Genomic DNA, 19,834 nt, shown 5'->3' with positions numbered 1-19,834 from the left:
ATACGTGGAGAGCCTATCCCCCCTTATATATTATACATGGTGATCATATCCCCCCTTATGTATTATACATGGAGATCATATCCCCCCTTATATATTATACATGGAGATCATATCCCCCCTTATGTATTATACATGGAGATCATATCCCCCCTTATGTATTATACATGGAGATCATATCCCCCCTTATGTAATATACATGGAGATCATATCCCCCCTTATGTATTATACATGGTGATCATATCCCCCCTTATGTATTATACATGGTGATCATATCCCCCCTTATGTATTATACATGGAGATCATATCCCCCCTTATGTATTATACATGGTGATCATATCCCCCCTTATGTATTATACATGGTGATCATATCCCCCCTTATGTATTATACATGGAGATCATATCCCCCTTATGTATTATACATGGAGATCATATCCCCCTTATGTATTATACATGGTGATCATATCCCCCTTATGTATTATACATGGTGATCATATCCCCCCTTATGTATTATACATGGAGATCATATCCCCCCTTATGTATTATACATGGAGATCATATCCCCCCTAATGTATTATACATGGAGATCATATCCCCCCTTATGTATTATACATGGTGATCATATCCTCCCTTATGCATTATACATGGTGATCATATCCCCCCTTATGCATTATACATGGAGATCATATCCCCCCTTATGTATTATACATGGAGATCATATCCCCCTTATGTATTATACATGGTGATCATATCCCCTCTTATGTATTATACGTGGAGATCATTTCCCCCCTTTATTTATTATACATGGAGATCATATTCCCCCTTATGTATTATACATGGTGATCATATCCCCCCTTATGTATTATACATGGTGATCATATCCCCCCTTATGTATTATACATGGAGATCATATCCCCCCTTATGTATTATACATGGAGATCATATCCCCCCTTATGTATTATACACGGAGATCATATCCCCCCTTATGTATTATACATGGAGATCATATCCCCCCTTATGTATTATACATGGAGATCATATCCCCCCTTATGTATTATACATGGTGATCATATCCCCCCTTATGTATTATACATAGAGATAATATCCCCCCTTATGTATTATACATGGAGATCATATCCCCCTTATGTATTATACATGGAGATCATATCTCCCCTTATGTATTATACATGGAGATCATATCCCCCCTTATGTATTATACATGGAGATCACATCCCCCCTTAATATCCTCTTCTCCAGAGAGAATACATTCAGTTCCTCTAATCTTTCCTCATAGCTGAGCTCCTCCATGCCTCTTATCAGTTTGGTTGCCCTTCTCTGTACTTTCTCCAGTTCCCCAATGTTCTTTTTGTGAATTGGTGCCCAAAACTGAACTGCATATTCCAGATGAGGTCTTACTAATGATTTGTACCGGGGGAAATGATATCTCTCTCTCTGGAGTCTATACCTCTTTTAATACAAGACAGGAGTTTGCTCGTATAGATTTTCGTTTGAACATTTTCATTTCAAGAATATGCATATGATTTTCTAATCGTTAGTGGGCTCAAATTGGATCCTGTCTGAATTGGTCCCAGTATGTGTATGTATGAATGTGAGTTAGGGACCTTAGATTGCACACCCCTTGAGGGTTAGGGACTGATGTGAATGTACAATATATATGTAAATTGATGGCACTATATAAGTACCTTTGATAAATAAATAACATTCACATTACCTTCTAAATCCTGATAACGTGTCAGCTGCTCCAACACTGCAAATAAAAATAGAGGATTAATTATTAGCCGTTGTTACATATTATACAGTATGCAGCATCCCTGTGTCCTTCAAGCCCAGCGATACACGGAGACAGAATCATGTACATCCAAAAGACCCAAGACTCAAACACAAGTGAAGTAACTTGGTACATGCAGTGTTTTAAGTAATGCAAACTGTAGGTTGGGGAGATAAAACAGCCCCTCAACAAACATATTGCCAAATTCTACAGGTCACAACTCAGCAGTCCTCCTGCACCTTAAAAAGCAGTATTAAATCCAAAACCAAAAATGTATTATATGGAAGCTTACCAATCATTAGATGTGGTGGTTGCATTAGTTTTCTTTTCTTGGTTTTTTCCCCCCTCTGTTTTCACCTGGAGATCTGGCCAGTAATACACCTCCTGTATTAGTGAGGCACAGCTCTGGAGGAATGAGCATAGGAGGTACAGCAGACAGCAGCACTGTCAGTCTGGGGGGGTAGTGGAGTGTTAAATGTATTAGATTTAGATACACTAACACATTGAAGCCAAACTCCAGCTGATACTTTATATTCAGTTACAGCAAACAACTTATTTTCCTTTTGAGATAAAGGTTTTACTTGAATAAATAAAAGCTGATCACTTTAAACACCCCTGACAGTGTCAAGTGGTTTGTCAAATCCATGTGATCTGATACAATCTGCTGGAGAGCTTGTGAAACACAATAGACTTCCTGGCTGGATCAGCAGATAAAAATAGAAGAAAGAAAGGCCCCATGTACACAGGACACTTCTGAACGATGGAAACTGACTGCTGGAAAACGTAGGTTAAAAAACGTCTGTTTAGCCGCGTTTGCATACCGAGTTTGCGTTTAAAAGCGTTTTTTAAAGATAACCTCAGGAGACCTTCCAAAATGCCCAGAATGCACTGAAAAATAGTAAAAAATTAACTATTTCAGAGATTTTGAGAAATATAGAGAGATCAGAAGCAGAGAGAGCAGTATTTGTTGAGATTAGCTGTCTTTTATTTTTTTTTGTGGTGTTTGGATGTGTTCCGGCTCATTTCGGTGCAGAAATTATTGCAGCAGTGTCTAACATATTTTTTTTCATGCCAAACCTCAAAGTATAGTGTACCGGGTCCATTTGAGTACCGGGAAAATGCTTTGCATGCATTTTTCATGATGAAAAAAGGCTCTGGGCAGCATCTGTAAATGGAAGAGCTAAAAAAAATTTCCAAACGCTTATAAAAGCAGTTAGCTGCGTTTACACACATTTACAAGCGTTTGGCATTTGAAACGTTGATAAAATCTACTCCTGAATGCAAGTTTGGTGCGTTAAAAAAACGACTGTAAACTCAACTGCCTGTAAACAACATAGTGTACATGGATACATAGGAAAACATTAGGGAGAGTTCAGGGGTTGCTGAAAAGAACGCAGTAAAGCTCCTAAACATGAGTTGATCAGCTGCAGTATACATGGAGCCAAAGCCTTAAAAAAAGGAAACTGATACAGCAATCACATCTACAAATTGGAAAGCTGCAATATAATTCATGTTAACTCTTGGGTTTAATACTAGTGTAAGGGAAGGGGGCTTTGTTTTGAGGATGGTGAGGTGGATTTTTTTGGAGAAAGAGCGCAACTGGTTTGCAAGAGTCATGGAAGGAATCATCTCCACCAAACTGAAACAACCACCCCTGAACAGGAGTGGGGACATTCAACTCCATTCCTCTTCCACATATAATGTGGTTGTAACATCTCTAGCCTAGCAATCTGCCGATTCACACCTTTAAAAAACACCTATGCAGACTTCCTGACACCAAGGATGGGATTATGTAATTAGCACAGGGTTCTTCCAAAACTTTCAAGCCTCCTATCCTGTTCTTGGACAACCAACATCTTCGCATTCCAGGGCTACTGAATTAAGGTATCTGTGCTACCTGTGTTGAGGCATCTTCCTAGCACTCATCAGAACTGAAGAAGTAGCTTGGAGAAGCTACAACATTACAGTCCAGCTAAATGTGATTCACTTTTAATCCATGACCTGGATGAATGAGAACCTTCTCAGATATTGCTTAACCCCGGGTCACACCGATCCAACTTTGAAATCGTGCAACTTCCAGTGAAGTCACATGATTTTAAAGTTGGATGTCATTCTGATTTGAGGTGCAACTTGCAGACATCTGCCTAGATGTCTATGCAAGTTGCACCTGAAGTAGTGTATGCATTACTTTATAAATCGGTGCGGCTCCGACCAAGTCGGAATTGCACCAGTACGACCACTTTAATTGCGGACAATAGGGTGTGACTTGCCAAGCGATTTGCAAATTGCATAGCAAGTCGCAACCGGGGATGGGGGGGTTAATGTGCTTTCATAGTACTGGTTGTAGGGCAGACCTAATATGAATACCTGCAGCCAATTATGTCTACTTGCACTATGCTAACCGATGGTCAGGTGGGTTTCCTGATTTGGACATCTGTAGAACACGCCAGAGCATGTGCAGAGCATGTGCATTAAGGCTAGGTTCACATATGTGCGGGTGGTGCCGCTGCGGATCCACATGAAAATCCGTGCAGCCACACAGAGGACTGCGGACCCGCGGGCGGGTGCCATTAGTTCTAATGATACACTTCCTACACTGGAAAAGCAATGTACTGGGAACCGTTTTCAGAAGTGCAGGGACTTCTTCACTGTGTGTCATGGGAGTCCATTCTAATGAATGGGCTCTCGTGCAAAACACGGCCCGCACGGCCGTATATATGTAAACCAGGGGTTATGCAGCCATTTGTAGTTTCCATTGAAAGAGCATGGGGCAGGGTGACAACATAGAAGAGTAAATGGAAGACAAGACCAGAGAGATATTAAGACTTGTGAGGGAACGGTAAATCCCTGTTATGATTGCTCCCAACATATCTAGATTATGAATACTCTTTCAGACTAATAAAGCAGTAACATGAATGAAGATCAGGGAGCTCTGCAGGCCAGTTGTGATGGATTGTTGCACATTTCATGCGTTTATTTACTGAATACACATGCTTACCTTCAGATGTCAGGAGAAATTCAGTTGTCACTTTTCCATGCATGTTCTTCAATGTGCAGAGATACATCCCCTGGTCCTTCTTACTGGTCTGTACAATGGCAAGGGACACAGGAGAATCGTCCTTAGGACTGCAATGAGATATAGTAAATTCCATATTGGAACAATGTTGTTAAAACCAGAACATGAAGGAGCATAATATTAACCTATGGTCATTGGGCCTCAGGTTGATGTCAGACTAGAGATCCTGATGCTGGTGGCAACTGGCCAGCAATAATATGATTATGTACGATGTCAGGTGAGTGGTTTCTCTGATCTCATATCGACACTGTTCCTGGTGATTTGCCACCACACACATGTAATGCCCTCTAGTTAAGCTAGATAGGATTTTTTGTTGGTTAGAGGCTGGGTAGAAGCCTAGGATGAGTCAGCCTGGGAGTGAGATAGTGAGTTCACATCAGGAAAAGGAGGCTGTACAGGGCTTGTGGAGCCCTGCCACCCTTCCAGAAACTGAGAGAACTTTCTGGAAGAGTGGAGGAGGTACCAGATCTGCATGTTTGAAAGACCTTGGCCAATCCCCAGGCAAGAGGCCAGGCATGGTGACCAAGGACAACCCTTAAAGGTGGCACAGCCTGGTGAGCAGGTGTGCAGAGGTGAGTGGAAGATGGGCTTAGAAGAAGGCTGGAGCGTGGCGCCTGGGAAGTGACCCCAGGGAGGGGAGCCTACCTACAAGATGGTTGCTTGATGAGAGGATCTCCACTGTGCCACCGTCTCTTTGGGAGGACATCCTGAGTAGCAGGGAAGGAGCCAGCCCAGCGAAATGCCTCAAAGCAGCTACCAACCCACCATGCTGACGAGAGTATGAGTACTCCAATACCCCCTGGGCCAGATAAAGGGAGAGGGTGGTCAGGTGAAAGACCCAACTGGTTCTCATCTGGGACTACTTGATTGGCAGATCTTGGAATCCCTTGCTCAGGGACACCCTAAGGACAGCCGGATGAAGAGAAAGGATTCATCTGGAGTCTGAGACAGTTGCTATTTTCTAATCCACATTTTTGTACAGTATTGTTGCTAAGAGGTTGTCTTCAAGTTTGCAGTTCCTTGGGCATCCCATATACCCCTAGACCCCATCCAAGTTGTTAAACCCCTTAATAAAAACAAATAAAAACCAGCTCAAGGAATGTTTAATGACTACAAGTGTGCAAGTATGGAAAATGTGTGTTGCCAGGCCATGTAGAGCTTAGGGGGGCCCAAAACAAATCCAGCAGCCCTCAAGAGGGTACTGCTACATGTCACGATCGCAGCATCAGACCCCAGACCTTCTCACCAAACTTGTGAGCAAAGGACTAGCCGATCTAAAACCGCGATGTCACGTGCGTAACAATGCCACACCCAGCTGCACCCTGCACAACGATTTTCCAGCTAAATGGACCACAATCAATGTACGGGCAGCCGGAGCGATTGCTACTGGGTCAGGTTAATTACGCAATTAACCCTTTACACTGCCACCACCTCCTTTTTGTACAGAGAAAGAGGAAACTCGGCGATATCAGTTTTTAACACTATAATGGTTGAGGTAATCGTCTGTATAACACGGTTATACAGAGGGTTAAACAAACACAGTAGCGTTCTCTTTAGAGGCAGGAACTCGTAAATTGCAATACAGAGCTATAGAAACAGTTCAACCCTTTCAGAAGGAAAGATTTATTACTAAAAGGTTAAAACGGGTGCAATAAAAATATTTACAGAAAAGATGTAACTAAGATATATATATATAAACATACACAGACTAACAGCACAGCAAAGATATATCAGAGAGAGGTTAAAGGGTTAAGGTACTTGCCAAAGTCCTGGGTTAGCAGATGCAAGCTTCAGAGCAAAAGGGCACGGGTCTCCCCAGGTGGTATTGATGTTAAAATGGGAGACGTCTTCAACTCACACTTTCTTAGGCCTGACAGCCTAATTTGTAGTTCCCCAGCAGGGGGTGTCTCTGAAGTCAAGGACCAATACCCCGTTTAGGGTGTGTAGGTATGGGCGGATACCTCAACTAGATCCAAAATCTCCCGTAACTCATATTTTGGCCCATAACTTTCCATCTGCACAAGTGACATTCCACCCGCGGGTAGATTATTATGCAGACACGTCTGAGGATTGATTGGATATGAGTTATGAAATTATACACTGTACGGTTCACGAAATCTACATTTCTGTTTTCCTATATAGTCAAGACAATGCGAGTGACCTATCAAACTTTTCGCCTTCTCGTGGGCAATCTGACGATATGTCCGGTTTTTATGTAAGTCTCTCATATTCCAAGATATGAGACATAGAGGAAAAGTGGATTTTAACAAATCTTATCTGATTCTGTCACCTACGCTGAGTTAGGTTTATTAGGTTGGAATCTCTTTCAACTCCTGGGAAAGCTTGCCTTATCTCTTCCGAGGTGTTACAATTTGCAGGTTCTTTGGACAGGGAGGCCTCTGCTCCCTTGGGGGGCTTTATAGCTCCTATGACCCTCCTGTGACCTTCCTAACTCACACACATACTGGCCAAATGTCGCTGGGCCTCTCAGAGAGGGAGGGGGGAAGAATGAGGGAGAAATATATTTGCCAGGATGGTGAATCCCTTTGCCAAGACGGAGGTTGAAGCCAAAATGGTTGAACCGCGTCCATCTCTGGGTATACGCTGTTACACTACACACAGTATTGCTAGTCTGACATGGGCCTTCCAGCACAGCATATTATAATATGCCCTCCCACTTTGCTATGTATGTAAAGTTCCTGTTTTACAAAATCTGCACTAATATTTTAATCCTGGGTCAACTTAAATCAGAACTAGAGCTAAGTAAGCCCCCTTTTCTCATCCTCCAGACCACTCTACTATGTTTAAAGAAGTCTTCAAATACGTGTGTAGCAAGGAAATCCAGTGCCTGCCACTTTCAGATGAACAGTCCTGGGTAAGGAACTAATCAGGTTTTCCACCAGAGTACTCTTTTCCCCTTATCTGGCCCAGGGGGTGTAGGATTACTAACTCAGTTTCTTTCCTGTGAGCTGGTGTAGGTAGGTGGCTGCCTTCAGGCCTTCTGCTGGGCTGCCTTCTTCCCTGATTTCCAAATTGTCCTCACACAGGGGTTAGTTGAGAAAGAGAGATCCTCCCTTCCAGCTCATGTCTGCATGTGGGCCCCTCTCCTGAGGCCCCACTCTAACCTTCTCCACTTCATCTTCCACCTGAATTCCTTTGCTGCCGAAGAGGCTCAGTCACACTTAAAGGCTGCCTTGACCCTTTGCCAAGCCTCCTGCTTAGGGATTTATCAGGATCCTCTAAGTATGCAGATCAGCCCCTCCTCACCCCGGCCTACCGAGATCTAGAGACTTCTGCAAGTCTCCAGATCAGGGGGAGGTATCAGTGAACTGATCTGCATAGCTTCTCAGCCCTGACCCAAATTTTACCCTGGAGACTATTCCCAGGCTGCTGCTCAGCCTTTCTAACTAAGAATTACCAACTAGCTCCCCATACTATCTAGAGGGGCGCTACGTGTGCCGAAATGGGTTTATACAGTAAGACATAACTGACCAATTGGTGGCTTTGACTAAGTGCTTATTCTCTGTGCCAGGAGTATCATGTGACCTATGGCTAGGCTTAAGGTCACCTGCCCAGCTGTCATGGGACCATATATTTTGAAAAAAGGCATTTAGGTTGGGGTGAGGTTTTTAACTATTGAGCCATTGTAAAGTGTAAGTTCACTTTTGTATTACAATTTACCATTCGATAAAGTGGTCCCCAGTATTTTATAAAACAATGTTCAGTGCAAGAAAAAATGGGCTTACTGTAAGCCAAGGGGTGCTTCCCTGACCAGAAAACTTGCATTGAATGCTCGTTCACACAAATACTGGGGCCCTTTATTACATAGCAGTCTTTAATACAAAGGTAAACTAACCCATAAAAGGTTTAGTTGACCTTTTCTCGAAAAAATGTGAACTCCAGATATCCTGGCCACCCCTCCAGATTCCACTGCACATAGTGGCCATGATTCCCGCACTGCTGGTGTAGTGGGCTATACACCGTACACAGCAGAACACATCCCCAGAGTGAGTATTATTATTATTATACAGGATTTATATAGTGCCAACAGTTTGTGCAGGGGTTTATTATATAAAGGGGGTCAGTAAAATTACAATATAGTTCAATACAGAAGAAACATAAGGGTCCTGCTCATGGAGCTTACAATCTAAAGTCATAATGCTCACAATGGCAAGTCAGCACAGCCATGTGACCATGCTGACCAATGAGAACTGCATCTGAGGCATCCTCTGTCAGTAAGGTGTACTGAAAAAAATAATTACTTCTCGTCGGTCATGTGGTTGTGCTGACCAATGAGCGCTTGCCATTGCTAGCGTCATAATGGATACATACTCTGGGGCTGTGTATTGTGGTATATTGCACAAAGTGCAGTGGGGTCCAGAGGGGTGGACAGGATATTTGGAGTTCTTTTAGATTTTCAATTTTCACGAAGGAGTGAACTTACCCTTTAAGGCCAACCTGAAGCACCAGCAGCCTGTATAGTAAGGGTTGCATCAGCTGATGACCTGATTCCCGAGGATTGTAAGGTCTGGCAATGAACCTTTGTAGCAGCTGTTTGGAGCTTTAGCTATTAGATTCCTTAGACACCCTGACCTCAATTTACAAAGCTGTTTTTTCTTGTCTAACCATTATTTCCTTGATACCACAGCTTATGTAAATCATAGGTGCATTATATGCTTCATTTAGCCTTCTCTCTACACAGTGTTTTTTTTTTACCACCAGTGTGATTACAATACTGCCAAAGCCATTGCCTTTAAAATATCAAGCCATTAAAGTAAAATCAATGTAAAAGTCAGTTCACATAGATTACCACACAGGTTATCGCTCCTTAAATAGTTTGTTAAGGATTTTTTATTTAAATTACAAACATGTTATACTTACCTAGTCTGTGTAATGGTTTTGCACAGAGCAGACCCGGAATTCCCTCTTCTGGGGTCCCTAGCCGGTGCACTCGGCACCTCCTCTTCTTTATGTGCCCCCATAGCAAGCAGCTCGCTATGAGGGCACACCTGCGGGATCAATCCTGATTTGTGCTGTGTGCTTCTATTGACACACACAGCGTGGCTCAGCCCCGCCCCACTCTCTGTTCACAAGATTTGATTGACAGCAGCAGGAGCCAATGACTCCCACAGCTGCCCCTGTGAGCAGAGAGAGGGGAGAAAGCAGCTGCAGATGGGCACAACGAGGAATGCATTAACCGGGGGCGGACTGACCATTTGGAAACTCGGGCACTGCCAGAGGGCCCGGGGTCAGTAGGGGGCCCCATGAGATGCCCCTGGTGCCTTTTTCATAGGCTTTTTTGAGTTTGGGCAAGCACACAGGGGCCCCATGATCCCCTATTGCCCGGGGGCCCCATGAGTTGTCAGTCCGCCCCTGGCATTAAGGTAATGTGTGTTGAGCTATTCACCCTGAGGTCATCACAGAGGACAAGGGGGCACTCTTTACGTCTGGAGGAAAAGAAATTTCATTTCCAAACACGGCAAGGTTTCTTCAAAGTGAGAGCTGTGAAAATGTGGAATATACTCCCTCAAGAGTTGGTTCTGGCCAGCTCAGTGGATTGCTTCAAAAAAGTCCTGGATTCTTTCTTAGATACACAGAATATAACTGGATACTAACATTTATAGGTAAAGTTGATCCAGGGAATATCTGATTGCCTCTCGGGGGATCAGGAAGGATTTTTTTTCCCTGCAGGAGCAAATTGGATCATGCTTTGCTGGTTTTTTTGCCTTCCTCTGGATCAACTGTGGGTATAGGATTATAACTTTTTTTTTCTATGGTTGAAAGGATGGACTTTTGTCTTTTTTCAGCCAGACTAACTGTAACTATGTGAAAAATGTCCAGATTTTAGAACCACTTTAAAACAATATGGCTGGTAATAACTGTGAAATGTAATAATCTATTGAGGAACTCAGGAAAAGAGGACTTTAGGCTGATGATAAATTATCTAATAGGAGTTTAATACAAGATACATTAAGCTCTTTCTTAAGAAAAGGTTGTTTTTGACCAGATGTAGCAATTCTGTAAAATCGTGATACTTTGTCTAAACTGCACTTTGGTGTGTTGCTGTGTTGGTGTTTATGTTCCCTAAGTGTGCTGAGTGTGGCAATTCAATTCATTCAACCTGAATGAAAACGTGTTCAAAAATAAGTCCCCAACTCTAAAAGAACTAAACTGTATCTGAGCACCACAAACTGAAAACTCTATTCAATTCATTCTAATATTCAAAGCAAGTTCACACATCCATCCATGTCTCTATGCTTTATTTTACTTTCAAAAACAACCCACCCCCCCAAGATTTCATTTCTAGCTGCGGCCATCTTGAGTAAGGGCAGATTATTCATGTAGTATTTGCTTCCGGGAATCCATTTGCCCGTAGCTCAGTCAAGCAGGCAGGAGGGTGTGCTTAGCTGAGAAAATCCATTCTCCCCTCCTGAAGTCTCTTGGAATGTATGACATCATTTTGGCCTAGGCATGAAACAAGGAAGTAACTGAAGATATGTAAAAAAAAATAATACTAGTCAATTTCATATGCCTACCTATTTACTTACTAAGGCTAGCAGCATAAGGATTACAAATAGTTAATGTTGATTGAGAGAGTTTAGTTCTTCTTTAACTACAGTGCATCCTGAAAGTATTCACTGTGCTTAACTTTTGCCACATTTTTCACGTTGTCATTATGGGGTATTGTTTGTAGAATGTTGAGGAAAAAAAATGATTTAATTGATTTTGGAATAAAGCTGTAACATAACAAAATGTGGCAAAAGGTATAAACTGGTATTGTCTTTGTTTTGTCTTTTGTTCAACCAATGCCACCTTCAGCCCCCTCCTGTGCCAGGTAAGGACTATGAGATGCTAGTACTCGGCTGGTCTTTATTTATGACCTGATGGACTCATGTTAAGAATAAACACATTACACGTTGGGAGGGTCAGTAAGTACCCAACAGCATTAATCCAGTATTTGATTCTTGCACTTCCATTGTAAGGGTCACTGGACTTGGTTTGAGTCCCTCTATGCTCTGCACAGCTAGGCAACACACATCTTCCACACTTGTACCTTCAGAGTCAGTAAACAGTCCATGGACTTTGGTTTTTTTGTTTTATTAAGGGATTTAACTTGGATAGGGTAGAGGGTTTATGGGATGCCCAATTTGATTAAAGAAATAGCAGAATGAGGATGCTTCCTGCTCTACCTCACTTAGTAAAAGATGACAGACACTAGACTGCATTCCAGCTTAATCTATTACAGTCCTTAGTAAAGTGATCCCCTGCTAGGATCTTGGTGTCCCTTGAGTGGAGTTCTAGTAACGTGACAATGTGTAAGAGCTCTTGGTTCCCCTTGGTACACAGAATACTAGCTGGCTTCAGTATTGGATCCCAGGACAGGGGATTGGATAAGCTATGAACTGTCCCCTGAAGACTTTCAAGACCTTGCATTCAACAGATCTCTCCCTTCTAGGTCCTGGGTGTGTAGAGGTACTCACACTGTCCTCGTCCTGCAGTTGTGGATAGAACTGCTTTCAGGCCTTCTAGCTGGGCTGGCTCCTTTCCAAGCTGTCCTTCCCTGGTTGATGGCAGGACAATGGAACTTCCTCTTTCAGCTTCTCCTCAGCTTCCAGCCTCCAGCCTGGAAGCAGATCCCCCTCCTCTGGGGCTCCCTCTAAAGCCACACAGCAACACCTCTCAGTAATCCATCTTCTATCCAGCTCCCCTGCTAGCATGGCTCTCTCATATTTATGGGTCAATCTGCCACACACTACCAGGGCCTCTTAGCCTGGGATTGGTCAGACTTCCATGAATATGAAGATTGAAGTCTCCACCCTTCTGCCTACTGGCTTCTGGAAGCTTCCATGAACCTCCGGAACCAGGTGGGGACAATAGAGTCCTAAATTGCTGAGTCATCCAGCCTGACCTCACTCACTGCCTGAGTGAGGCTCACTCACTACCATGAGACAAAAATACATTTACCTTACACCCCCCCCCCCCTTCCCCTAAGGGGCCATTGGATAGGGCTGGGTAAAATTTTAAATATCTGATACCTGTAATGTAGATTTAACTTAGTTAAAGGACATGACATTGTGATATGCCCATCCCCTTTACCTGAGCCTAGAATTAGAGACATTACTAATGCAGTGTATGAAATCCTAGTGTGCATCAAAAATGCATCAGAAATGTGATTTAAACATAAAAAATCTTCTGTAAAATGGAGAATCCCTAAGCTGCTATCCTCCTCTATAAAGAGAGGTGTAGACAAAATAGTAGAGGTTGATATACCTGCAGAGTGCAGGTTATTTTGTGCAAGTAAAAAAACAAAAACAAACTGAAAAACTAAAACAAAAAAAAAACAAACAAAAAAAGGGCAGACTCGATGGATCACTCGGTCTTTTTCTGGCGTCACTTTTCTGTTTGTAAGTTCAATTTTTTCATGATTTCCAATATTTTGCAAACCCATTGTGTTTATCAGCATTCTACTGTCATGACAGCTGCAGCAAGCATTGTGTTTGACATGTACAGCGTATCAGCATTCTATCATTAGCAATCACAAGGCACTTTTACTGTTCCTGGCAGGTGCTCTAATCTATCAATCACTGTCATCTCACAATCACATTCAGAAACAACAGACAGGGCAAAGTAGAATTGCCAATGTATTTATAACTATAGTATGTCAAAGTGCTTTGTATTTTTTTTCTTTATTTCTTATGGTCAAGAACACAAAAATACAGTTTGAAAAATGTCTTTTTTTTGTAAGGTAAATGTGACATATTGTGTGTAGCCACCCTGCCTTAAGCAGAAGTGTCTTTAAATTTAGTTCTGCATGGCTGTAGTCAGCTAATGCCAATTTGTGATCTGTGTCTTGTTCAGCTTCCCCAAAATCCAGCCTGGCTGCCAATTCTCCCTTCTGTCAGTATGTGGCATTGTCATCTCTGCTATTAGTATGATATCACACAGTAAATCTAGATTATGAATATTCATATCTCTTCCCATTCAACCACTGGGAGTTTCCTGGGCCAGTGGTGCATTATGGGGAACAGTATAAACATTTGGGGCTGGCTGATGCAAGCTCTCTTCCCTCCCCAGACTCTGGTGTATGTGCTGGAGCTATTTCTTTAGGCCTGTCAGGACCCGGATCTGAACCTGCAACCTCTGCTGTGTCTGGCAGTATCTCTTTTTTGCTGTGCCACCTGACATGCTGAACAGCTTTCTGCTTGAGTCCTTCAACAACCTTGCCTTTTCCTTGTTTCTCTTGCACCTTGGACTCTTTGTTTCTTCTGTGAACTTCCTATTTAAAGCTAATCTCCACCTTTCTATATAATTTACATAGTTAATTTGAGCCAGCTTGGCCCAAACAAACTATGTCCCCCACTAACCTATGAGGCTGCTGGATGTGCGGTATAAACTGTATGTAGCTGCAGCTACATACAGCATACTGCACTGTGTTCCGGATTCGAGCCGAGACTTCCAGTCTTAGACCTGGAACATAGTAGAGTCTATCACAGTGATGCTCTGCCATTCAGAGTAAGCAATGTATTCTATCAATAAATACAAAGCTTCCTCTGTGTTATGGACCACCTGGTGTACTCTAGCAGTCCCCAGGACAGGATTCCCCAGGGCGCGGAGTCTAAGCCCCAGTCTGCTTGTTCACCAGAGCCCCTGATGGTGGGGATGGGCTTGGAGCGGACAGTGACCAGGTCGCGGCCCCTGAGTACACCCACGTGAGGTAGAGGAATCACCAGAGGTAATGACAAGTAGAGAGCCTGACGTGAAGAGGCAGACAGGTCTGGAGAGTAGCAGCTAATCCGTGCGGGTCAGATGGATGGCTGAGCAATAGCGTGGTCAAACGGGCCAGGTCGGTAACAGAGGGGTCAGCGTGGTACAAGGCAGCAGGCAGAAGAATAGTCAGGTCACTCGCCGGGGTCGGTACCAGTAGTTCAGATCAGGTAGGGATATCCAAAAGAGAGGTCGAACTTAGCCAGGGGTCAGAGCAGGAGAAGTCAGCAGGGGTCAGGTCCAGGCAGGTCAGCAACGAATCTCAAACAACGGCAATACAGGAACATAGGAACAAGATCAGACCATAAGGCAACTTGTGTCTGTGCAGGGCTGGTTTAAGTAGCCCGCCCTGCACCTGACAGGCGCAGCCTAGGTCCTAGTGCCTGCCCAGCACCATCATAGGCGACGGGTGCGCCTGGGTCCTAGTGCTCTGCTGCCTGCATGTCTTGACAGACACCTATGCATGTGCAGACCCATGCGTCGCGATGGTCCCTGACACTCTGACTGGCTGAGTCAGAGGTTGTGACATGATCATCCATTCAGAGGAAGTTTTGTATGAATTGATAGAATGTATTGTTTACTCTGAATGGCTGAGCGCAGCTGTGATAGACTCTACTGTGTTCCGGGTCTATGACTGGAAGTCTCGAAACCCAGTGCGGTATGCTGTATGTAGCCACAACTACATAAAGTCCGACAACAGTGCCTGACCTCACAAATGCGCTTCTGGAAGAATGGTCAAACCTTCCCATAGACACATTCCTAAATCTTGTGGATGGCCTTCCCAGAAGAGTTGAAGCTGTTATAGCTGCTAAGGGCGGGGCCAGCTCAATATTGAACCCTACGGACTAAGACTGAGATGCCATTAAAGTTCATGTGCTTGTAAAGGCAGGCCGACCAATACTTTTGGCAATATAATGTATATCAGCATATTAGAAATCACAGAGTACATTGAACCATTATTATATATATATTCAATTTTGTATCGGATGCGGGTACAGGCTGATATGAAGGAAACGGCAAAAGAGCTTTGTCTATAGTAGAATTGAACCATCACTTGTGACCTAAACCTGGCAAACCAGGTTACAGTCGGTATAATCTCCTTTAGTTTAACCAAGGAAAATGTAATTCTCTGGCTTGTTTGGTTGCATAAATGGAATAGATTGTTGGTAAGCCCTCATGCAACTTAGTCATTGGTAAATTACAAAAAAAAATGGCTTGAAAGAGGAATCAGTGGTGGCTGGTAAAAGAGGTTCCATAGGTAGGGGTAGCATGGCACTTGGTGTAACCTATGAAGTGACTGAGTCCCCAACTTAGGTCCTGCTGTGGAATGGAACTCTCCTAGGGACTGAGTCTAGAACCACGTGTATACAAAGCCTTGCAAACTAAGTGCAATGTTACCACTTTTTGCCTTCAGGTTGAACATAGGTAAAGTGATTGTAAACCCTCAGTTTGTAAAGCAACCCGTTTAGTTTAAAATAGAAATGAAAGGCAAACCATTTGCGTACAGATATAAAAAAAACTATATAAGAGCTGGGGAAGGGAAACAGCAGGACACTGATCTTTCCAGTAAAAGGCTGGGGGGGGGGGTTTCAGGACAAGTCTGATCATTGGGGGAGAGCAGGCTACGTTTCCAGCACAGCTAGAGAACTTACCACGCTGTATTCTCATGCCTATTGTGGTCAGTTTAATAGGAAAGCAGAGGGACTGGCAGGAGCACCTGGAATCTCACACAAAGGAAGCAATACAAAGAGAACAGGAGAATTTTTCATACAAATACATGGTACAGCAGGCACATATCAGCAATATGTCTTTGGCATCTGGCCTTGAGGTGGCGCTAAGCTGCCTGTGGGTTAATGCTAATATAAAAGCATGCTGTTCCTCCATGTTCCTCCATGCTGCCTACACAGCAGTATAGCAGTACAAAGTCACATGAAAAAATACAGACTACAGCTTATGTTTATGCTGCTCAGGGTGCTTATTGATGCCTGTTAAAATTATACTAAAGCTAAAAAATTTTTTTTTACGTTATCACATCTCTTGCATTAAGGTAAAAAAACACTTTATATTTCTCTGTACTCCCCCTTCTTTGTGTGAAGGGGAAGAGACGGGAAAAGAGATCCAGTGCTGTGCTCGGGACTTGAGCAGCAGCAGGAGCCATTGGCTCCTGCTGCTGTCAATCAAATGCAGTGAGGAGGAAGTGAGGGGTGGGGCTAAGCCCCACTGTTTAAGTGCAGCTCCGTAAACACAAGCCAGGAGCGAACAGATACCATGTGCCTCCATTACAAACAGCTTGCTATGGGGACACACGAAGAAGGGGAGGAACCAAGATCGCTGGTGGGTGATACGAGAAGAGAAGGATCGGGGTCGCTATGTGTAGTACCATTGCACAGAGCAGGTAAGTATAACATGTTTGTTATTTTAATTTTTTTTTTAAATGTAGCCTTTAGTAATACTTAAAGACCACATTCACATGGCTGGTTACATGTGGCAGCTAGATTCTTGTGATTGGAATGACCAGGGCATGCAATTAGTAGCAGCCTCTCAGCTTATTTAAACTAATGGCAGGCTGACGACGGCCGCCGGTGTTCCCATGTAACCACACACAGAGTGGTTAGCAGTGGTTATGAATGGATGCCCAAGCCTAGACGCAGTCAACTGTTATGGATCATTATCTAAGAATGTATGGAGATGTACACCACCCACTCCATTACAAACAGCTTGCTATGGGGACACACGAAGAAGGGGAGGAACCAAGATCGCTGGTGGGTGACACGAGAAGAGGAGGATCGGGGTCGCTCTGTGTAGTACCATTGCACAGAGCAAGTAAGTATAACATGTTTGTTATTTTAATTTTTTTTTTAAATGTAGCCTTTAGTAACACTTCAAGACCACATTCACATGGCTGGTTACATGTGGCAGCTAGATACTTGTGATTGGAATGACCAGGGCATGCAATGAGTAGCAGCCAATCAGCTTATTTAAACTAATGGCAGGCTCATGACGGCCGCCGGTGTTCACATGTAGCCGCACACAGAGTGGTTAACAGCGGTTATGAATGGATGTCCAAGCCTAGACGCAGTCAACTGTTATGGATCATTGTCTAAGAATGTATGGAGATGTCCACCACCCAGATTCAATCACTGGATAAAACTACATGGGCAAATAAATGAAGATAAGGGGTGGATTTACTAAACACAAATAGGCTGTTTACTTTGCAAAGCAACATTCCCCAGAGCTTAGTGAATGCGGCAAAATTTCTCTTTGCAAAGAATACCCAATCATATGTGAGGAAAATAAAAAGAAGCATTTTTGCTTGCAGATCATTAGATTACAGAAGTCAGCAGAGCTTCACTGTATTCACCAAGCTCGGGAACGGGCGGACTGACCATTTGGAAACTCAGGCACTGCCCAAGGGCCTGGGGTCAGTAGGGGGCCCCATGAGATGCCCCTGGTACCTTTTTCATAGGTTTTTTTGAGTTTGGGCAAGGACACAGGGGCCCCATGATCCCCTATTGCCTGGGGGCCGATGAGTTGTCAGTCCGCCTCTGCTCGGGAATATACCCTTGCGAAGTGAACAGTCTATTTGCCTACCTCCATTTATTCATCATGTACTTTTCATCAAATGTTTGAATATGGTTGGTAGACATCCCCACACATTCTTCAATAGTTATTCAAAACAACTGGAATCAACCTCAATGTGTTGGCAGAGACCATTATTCTATACCTTGTGGTTTTGCGCACAGCTAACTATTTGAGCATCCAGCTGTGATAACTATCTAAAAATGTATGGAGACCTCTACCAACCATATTTGATCATTTGAAGAAAAGTACATGGGTAAATAAATGGAGATAGGCCAACAGACTGTTCACTTCACAAGGGAATTTTCCCCAGAGCTTGGTGAATACAGTGAAGCTCTGCTGACTTCTGTAATCCAATCCAACTGGAGGCAGTCAGCTGGTATGGATCATTATCTAAGAATGTATGGAGATGTACACCACCCATATTCAATCACTGGATAAAACTACATTGGCAAATAAATGAAAATAAGAGGTGGATTTACTAAAGACAAATAGGATGTTTACTTTGCAAAGGAACATTCCCCAGCGCTTAGTGAATGCAGCAAAATTTCCTTTTGCAAAGAATACCCAATCACATGTAAGGAAAATAAAAGCCGCCATTTTTTCTTGCAGATGATTGGATTACGGAAGTCAGCAGAACTTCAACGTAATCACCAAGTTCTGGGGAAAATTCCCTTGAGAAGTGAACAGTCTATTTGCCTATCTCCATTTATTTACCCATGTACTTTTCATCAAATGCTTGAATATGGCTGGTAGACATCTCCACACATTCTTAGATAGTTATCCAAAAACAGCTAGAATCATCATGTGTTGGCATTATTTCATACCTTGTGGTTTTGAGCACAGCTAACTATATGAGCATCCAGCTGTGGTAACTATCTAAGAATGTATGGAGACCTCTATTAACCATATTTGATCATTTGAAGACAAGTACATGGGAAAGGAAATGGAGATAAGGGGTTGGCAGTGACCAATAATCCATACCTTGCTGTTTTCAAGTACAACTAACTATATGAGCCGTTGCTATTCAGTAAAGAAAAGTCTTTTGTCTGTCTGAACCTCAGCCCCCACTACTAAAGCTAGGATTTTTTTGGATACACATTGCAGTCTTCCTCTGATTGACAACTACTAAGAGGTGATTAGTACAATTGTAAAAGGCTTCTGCTGAAGGAGAATTCACGTGTTTACATTAGCCAGCTATTATAGAAAGGTATGCCGAGGAGGTATACAATGACACCAACAGGCACAATCTCTTGTAGGAGAGTCACACCAGCATCTTGTTCCAAAGATTTGTGTGAAAATCAGTTATGAGGCAGCCATGAAGCTGCAGGAGGATAATTATCACACATTTTGTCACATAAGGGTTGATACCAGGGGCGGACTGACCATTTGGAAACTCGGGCACTGCCCAAGGGTCCAGGGTCAGTAGGGGGCCCCATGAGATGCCCCTGGTACCTTTTTCATAGGCTTTTTAGAGTTTGGGCAAGGACACAAGGGCCCCATGATCCCCTATTGCCCGGGGGCCCCATGAGTTGTCAGTCCGCCCCTGGTTGATACTAATTATCACTAGGATGGACTCAGTGGTGCTGCCCAAACTCTACTGAACTGAAAAGCCAACACGTAAAACA

At 43.3% G+C, this 19,834-nt stretch overlaps 1 protein-coding gene across 2 annotated transcripts in view; it reads right to left on the bottom strand.

Moving 5' to 3' along the window:
- ALPK2 (alpha kinase 2) overlaps positions 1–19,834 on the bottom strand; it is a 210,381-nt gene that overhangs the window by 111,131 nt on the left and 79,416 nt on the right. For both annotated transcript variants that reach the window (XM_089683424.1, XM_089683425.1), the window contains exons 5-6: positions 4,785–4,912; positions 1,730–1,765 (exon numbers count right to left, since the gene is read on the bottom strand). In XM_089683424.1, the coding sequence (XP_089539550.1) occupies positions 1,730–1,765; positions 4,785–4,912 (164 nt within the window). The remainder of the gene's footprint in view (positions 1–1,729; positions 1,766–4,784; positions 4,913–19,834) is intronic.

The sequence above is a fragment of the Staurois parvus genome, unplaced genomic scaffold, assembly GCF_062004578.1.
Source record: "Staurois parvus isolate SC_StPar_1 unplaced genomic scaffold, SC_StPar_1.0 ptg000310l, whole genome shotgun sequence".
In the NCBI taxonomy this organism is placed as follows: Eukaryota; Metazoa; Chordata; class Amphibia; order Anura; family Ranidae; genus Staurois; species Staurois parvus.
This window is presented reverse-complemented; position numbering and strand designations above follow the sequence as displayed.